Below are 7,062 nucleotides of genomic sequence, written 5' to 3'. Positions count from 1 at the left end.
ACAGAACCTAAATTTGACAGAGTAGTTTTGTAATTCCTTTTTTTTGCAAGTTTTTTTATAACAATTTTAATAACATCATTGACTTTGTTCATACTGACATTTAATGATAACAGCTCCATAATAACTTCTTGAATATCACTTGCATAATGTTTCTCTTTCAAATGTTACAATTTCCTCATCTTCCAACAATTATAAAAGACCATTTAAATAAGTTTTTTCTTTGTTTAATGATTCGACTTTTGCACTAAGTTCTTGAACTGATTTTAAAAAAGAGTTATTTTCAATTTAAGAAAAGGAATTTATTTCCTTTGTTTTACTTAAATTATTTTTCACAAGACTTAATTTCTTTTTGAGATTTCTTTTTTCTTGACGCAACATTTCAACTTTTGCATTACTATTTTTTAGCATTTGATTAAGGTTATTGGATTCCATATTTAAAGTTTGAGACTGTTTTTGAAATTGTGCTTTTAATGCATCAATTTCTTTTTCTTGTTTTCTCAACTTTAAATCTCAATAAACAATCTTCTTGTTTAAATTTCGAGTTTTGTTTGTTTTTTTCTTTACTTTCAATGCGGTAGACTTTTTTTCTAGACTTAACAGGCTTTTGTTTGTTGCTGTATATAGTGCTTTACACTGCATGGCTTGTCTTACAAATACTAATTTCTCTCCATTGCAGGTTTTTACAGCTAATTTAAGTTTTTTATTTTCACTTTCAGGACTATTCAACTGGTTACAGTAGTTTTCAGAAACTTTTTTAAAATTGTTGATTTCTTCAACTTTGCGCTTTAGAGTTTTATTTTTGATTTTGAGATGTAGGTCTTTCATTAGATTTTTTTCTTTTTCAGATGACGTTGATTGTACAAATGGTTGAACATTTGTTTCAGATAATGGTGATATAAAATTTAAAAGCAAAAATTCTTCTTTCTTTTTTTTAGTGAGCAACCTGACTTTTTGAGTCACTCATTTTATTTTCGAAAACAAAGTAAGGCAATTTGGAAATTGGAAAAAAAGTGTTGTCTAAAAACTGTGCACACATCGGCTAAGCTTTTGTCTTTTAAATTTTGATACAAGAAATACAGACCTCTATTATTATAGCTAGATATAAAAAACTAATGATATATCAAAGTCAAATTAGTAAGCGCTTACTAAATATCCATGTAGATAATTAACTTATATAGGTTATTCGGAATACCATAATGGCGCTTAGGAAAAAATCGAAAAAATGATGGAAAGTGTATGTTTTAATTTAATAAGTCCAGATATATAAAAAAAAATGGTTATAAAAACTAATATCAAATACTATAATTTAATAACCTTAATATTTTCTTTTGAGGTGCTAGAATGTCAAAAAGCAATGTAAATCAGCATATTTACTTGTCAAAATGTGTAAATTAACGTAACTATGATGAAAACAACTTGAAAAATTTTCTGGGTTCTTTTTTAAGGAACTTTAAAAAATAACCTTCACAGAACAATATTTTTATTTTACGTTTGCCAAAGTTATACAACGGGCAATTTGGTTTGAAATTAGATAGCTTTAAAATATTTCCCGCAAAAGTTGCCGAAAAAATCGCGTTTATTTATATGATGAACTTGCGACACGGAAAAAGTCACGTGACTGAAGTTCCTTAATTTAACAACGTAAAGAAACTATTATTTATAGTAATCGCTTTGTAATATAAAATAAAGAAAAACGATACATATTAAAATTCTTTATTTCTAAAGAATTTTAAATTGTATCGTTTCTATTAAAATTTCTATATAAAGAAGTCAAAAATATACTAAATATTTTTTATTATCAAATATTAAATATTTTTGTATTTATAAATAGAATATTTAAGTTTACAATATTTAGTTTAATTAATTTAATTAATAAAAAAATTAAAAAATAAATAATTAGTATGATAATAGTTTAGAATATATAAAATATAAATAGAAAATTTTTATAAACAAAAAATAAAATTTTAAAACTTTTAAAAAATCCGCCGACTAAAATAGCAATTTAATGTGACAACTTTTTATACTAAAACTCTTTTAGAATGGAAATTTTGTGTTTCAAAATTTGTTTTTAAATAAGGAAAATTCCCGTTTAATTTTGTAAAATGTGTGCTTATCGTGCTTAAAACGGAAAATAAATCATAAGTCAGGAAATTTTTAATGGAGTAGTGATGAGACAAATATTGTCTTCTCTTTGTCCCAGTTATGTAATTGTTACTTGCATTACGCGAAATTGAATGTTTTTTTTTTTTTTTTTTTTTACTGACAAAACAAACCATATGAAAAAAAATTAAAAGTTTACTTTATTGTCAAAAATATTATTAAACTATTTTAGTAAAACTCTGCAAGTTATATTTTAAATTTTATAATTACAGACTCATTACAAAAAATAAGTTGCAGTGTTTTTATTTATTTAAATTAAATTTTATTGAAAATAAAAAAACAAATCCTTATCGGAACATTATTCAATATTGTCTTAATTTTATGATACAAAATCTGCGTAATTAATTTCGTTTCGTAATTTTGTTTTGTAAGAAAACTAGATATCTTTTTAAGCAAATTTAAACTAAATAAAAATAATTTGCAATTGCGATAAAGAAAGAGAAAGCTTACGAAAATTTTAATTTTCTTTAGTTCAAGTGTGGGATATTTATTTAAAAGTTTTTCAGTTTTATAGTTTTATAATCAATGAAGATGAACAATAAATTAGTGAGAATAATTTTTGCAGCGTCTTGTTTACTTTTGTTTGGTGTTTTTTTTTTTTTTGAACAAAATAAGTTGAGGGATTTACCAAAGATTAAGTTTCATGTAAATTCAAGTGCACTGTCCGCAGTCACGGTAAGTAATACCAAACTGGAATATAAAAACATCTTTTCAACTGAGGAACTCGATTGTAAAAGTTTTGTTTACGATGCTTCCGAATGGACGTTAAGATACCAAAAGTTAAACGAAACTCTTACTGAAAGTAACAACAGCAAAAATGAATATGATTGTAAAAACGATTTTCTCAAGTTGTTAAACAGTAGGTTAAATTTTTACCGTTTATTATTTTTTTTTAAGTTTAAGATTAAATTACGTTAAACTAAACCATTTTAAAAACTAAAATCCAGTGAAAAGTAGCAGAAAGATATGCGCGGATTTTTCTATTTTGTCCTAGTTGGGTTTCATATGGTTAATCTCAGATGGGATATAGATAGCAAACCCACATGGGTTATACATGGCATATTCCACATGTGATACGCGTGTTTTTTCCCTCCATGTAATCCTTGTGGGGACTGTTATTTTGTCCCTCGTGGTTTTTATATGTTAAATCCCACATGAGAGATGGAAAATACTTCATATTTTATAGATTTTTAATGCTGCATATTTTAATCCAAATGATATAAAAGTAATCGATACCAGATGAATAAAAATCTGAATGCTTCTTTGAAGATTTAAAAAAACTTAATTAATAAGAAAAAAAAGATCAAGAAAAAAAAACCCGACTAATCCTAAACCCTGACGGTGGTAGAGCACAAAAAAGACATTTTTCGTGAAAGATTTAAAAAAAGTTTTAAAAATATGCAGAAATGCTTCACTAAGAGAAATAAAATGTTTATGCAAAAAAAATTTTTTGAAAAACTTTACCAAAAATCCATAATGGCGCAAAAACAGTGTAAATAAAGACCTAATTCTTATGTTTTCAAAACACGTTATCTTGAGTTAGACTTAAGAACCATTAATTTAACTTTGCAGATCTGTTGATGACCTTACTTTACTCCATTTAACAAATGGAATTTTAATTAGTCCTTTTATATGTAAAGATATGACCTTTTTTTTAAGATAAGTTAAATTTTATACAATTTACAAGCAGTTTAAAGAAGTTAAAAGTTTTAAAAATAATTAAATAAAATTTATCTGTCATATGAATCCTAACGTTGTTAGGAATATGTCCTGAAAATTTCAGAACAAAAGCTTTATTCAATCAGAAAAAAGTCATGTTTTGAAATCTTGATAAAATATGAGAAACTTGCAGAAATAACAAAAATAAGTACAAAATAAAGAAAAAATTACACTTCAACAGTAAAATCATGTTAAAATCCTCCTGAAACATATGAGTCTTGAGGTTTCTTTGCTTTAAGGTTCTCACTGAATCCTTTTTTTATTGCTCTCAGTTTTTTTCTCTGTTTCTTTACCATAATAGTAGTCTTACGTTTCATTTGTTTTACTCTTACATTATCTGCTAAACTTGTTGTCAATTGTGTAACATTTCCTTGTATATCAAAATGCTGTAATGCTTTAAACACATCATTTCTACCATCATTAAAATGTAAAATGGCAAATTTTTACCCATTTCCACAACATCCTTACTAACAAATGTGATTTTAGGTGCCTTGGACCATATGAGTGAGTTGAGTGCTTCATTTGAATTTTGTGTTTGACCATGCAAACATTTCAACAGTAAGTACATAAAAAATGGGTGTAATAAGATTTTTGATTGTTAGAAGATGATTACTTAGAGTCCAATATTTGCACCAAGATGAATCATTTCGTGGATAAAACTGATGTCGTTCAGGATTTGGAATATCTGTAAAATGAAAAACTATTGCAAAAACAGCTTTCTTCATTGCATACAGATTATCAAGGTTATTTCTAATAGCACAACCAAAATAGTTCTGTATTGAGTTAATGCAACTTTCAGTAAGTTTCCCTTTTTCTAGGAGAGGTGTTTTAGTGCCTTTTTCAGACTTAACAATGTTATGATTTTGAACATGAGCAATACATTCCAACTTTATTGGCATTATATCATATTCACTATATGGGTTGGCTTTTACTACATCCATAAAAGAACTTGTATCACCATCTCCTTAGTATTCCTTATAAATGAGTGTTCTCTAAAACAGAACGCTTAAAAATTAAATTTTTTTTTTTTTTAAATTTAAAAATTTCAACAATCTTTGGAACTATGTCATTCCATACTCTCTTTTTTCTTCTGCTATTATTATTATTTTTTTTTTGGGTTCATTTTCTTTCTTATTTGTTATTTATGATCTTATAATTTATTACTAATTAACAATAAATCTCTAATACAATAATAACAACAATAGGGTCTAATACAACAATAATAACATGAATCTTTAAATCAAAAATGTTGGTTTTGCTTCAGCAAAATTCCAAACATTTAAATTCCCTTAAAAGCAAAGCTGATAAATAAACAATGAAAAGCATGATACACAACAAAAAGGCAAATTAGCTTGCAATTTTGCTCAGCATATATAATAAACGAAGGTATGTTTGTGGTTGCTACGGCGTTGCTAAGGTAAATAATATTGCAAATTTAGATTTTTTTGACATTTACAAAAATAACTTCTGTTCCATACATACATCAAAAAAAAGAGGATAAAATTTTGAACAAGATAAATTAAAGTTTTTTTTTTCATATTTTGATCAAAAATTTGTATTTTAATTGTGCTCACCTTAAGTACTTAGTAATGGTGCTCTACCACCTTAAGTACTTAGTAAGTCGCATTACCTGACGAGTACTCGCATGGAACTTAGTAGTATAAGATTTTATTCGGAACATAGTAGGAAAACTCAGGTTAATATTCGGCCACTAACCGTATTTGCAAGTTTTAGTCAGAACTTAGTAGGAATAATAAGCTTTTTACTCGGCACTTGGTTAGATTTGCCGGTTTTGGTGAGAACTTAGTAGGAATTACATTTAGAAACTGGATTCTTATTCACCAAACTTTCGTAACTTTCAACTAAGGTTATGGAAACCGTACGTTCAGCGTTGTTTTCGTAACTATTTGGTATTCACCAAAATTTCGCAGATTTCCGTTAAGTTAGGGTTGCGCACGAGTTGCGCTGAACTTACGCTAAAAAACAAACAACAACCGAATTGAATTTCGTTTTTAGTGAACCAAATTTTAGTAATTTTATAAAACAAACTTTTCTAATATTGAATTCATATAACTTCTTACAAATTCAAATTAGGGATTATTACTAAATAATATTTTTTACAGCCTAATAACAGTAATACTTTTATAAAACTCTGCTAAAACTAAATAAATATTTTTGATTATTTATTTAGTAAAAAATATTATTATAAAAATTAAGAAAATAATTTTAAGTAGAAAAGAGGAAGAGAGGGGTTTAGAATTGATTAATCTACAAAGAGGTTATTAAGGGCAGGTAAATTTTGAAAATTGTTTAATATTGCTATAAAAACTTTCATTTTCTCCAATCATAAAATCACCTAAATAGTGTTCATTTAAAATACAAATAATTAAAAATCTGCATATTAATTTGACATGAACATACTTAAGTTTGGAGTTTGCATAATGCCTAAACAATTCATATATAAAACATAAAAAAAAATCCTTGTAACATTCGCCCATGTAACATTCAACAATATATTATCGCCTTCGATTTGCAAACAAATAGTTTTAATTAGTGTTTTTTGTACAATGCCAAGTCGAATTGGTTGACTTGTGTTTAGTTCAGCCTGAACATCGTGTACATCATTTTCATCATTGTCCTCAAAGTTTATGTCATCTGGAATTTCTAATCATAAGCAATTGTAAAGGTTTTCCAGTACATTGCACATAAAATATATTTTTTGGCACGTAAAAATGTTGTTCGGGTGAGCATATGTTAGGAGCACTGAAGTGCTCCACCTCTCTTGTGACCTCCAATGGTTTTTGAGGTGGGCAAAGGATTGCTGCACATCACTATCTACCTGTAGGTGAACATTATTGTAATATATTTTCTCTGATATAGTTGGCTGATTAAATAGTATAATCATGAATGTTAACAAGCAAAAAGAAAACCTGCAATAGTATTTTATTCCGAATGTCTTTTTTAATTCGGAATTAGAAAAAATAAAAATCTTTATTAAGGATACCTTTTGACAACATTGCTAATTTTTTTTTGGATTGACTACTAATTTTTACCAATTATTCTTTGAAAACTCCCAGTTACTTTGATAAAAGCCTCATTGAGAGCAAAACCGTTTTTCTCATTAAGTGTACTTTTTGTGTAATAACATTATAAAAAACCGTTTTATTTTTTTCCTAACTGCAG

The 7,062-nt window shown here is 26.7% G+C and overlaps 1 protein-coding gene across 1 annotated transcript in view; it reads left to right on the top strand.

The window, feature by feature from the left end:
* Positions 1–2,509: 2,509 nt before the first annotated feature.
* The window catches only part of LOC105847336 (ribitol 5-phosphate transferase FKRP), a 29,381-nt gene continuing 24,828 nt past the window's right edge, over positions 2,510–7,062 (top strand). The window contains exon 1 of the mRNA XM_065802989.1: positions 2,510–3,019. Within this exon, the coding sequence (XP_065659061.1) occupies positions 2,686–3,019 (334 nt within the window). The 5' untranslated portion in view covers positions 2,510–2,685. The remainder of the gene's footprint in view (positions 3,020–7,062) is intronic.

Source organism: Hydra vulgaris, chromosome 08 (genome assembly GCF_038396675.1).
Source record: "Hydra vulgaris chromosome 08, alternate assembly HydraT2T_AEP".
NCBI classification, from domain to species: Eukaryota; Metazoa; Cnidaria; class Hydrozoa; order Anthoathecata; family Hydridae; genus Hydra; species Hydra vulgaris.
Note: the sequence above shows the minus strand (reverse complement) of the source record. Positions and strands in the feature narration are given on the sequence as shown.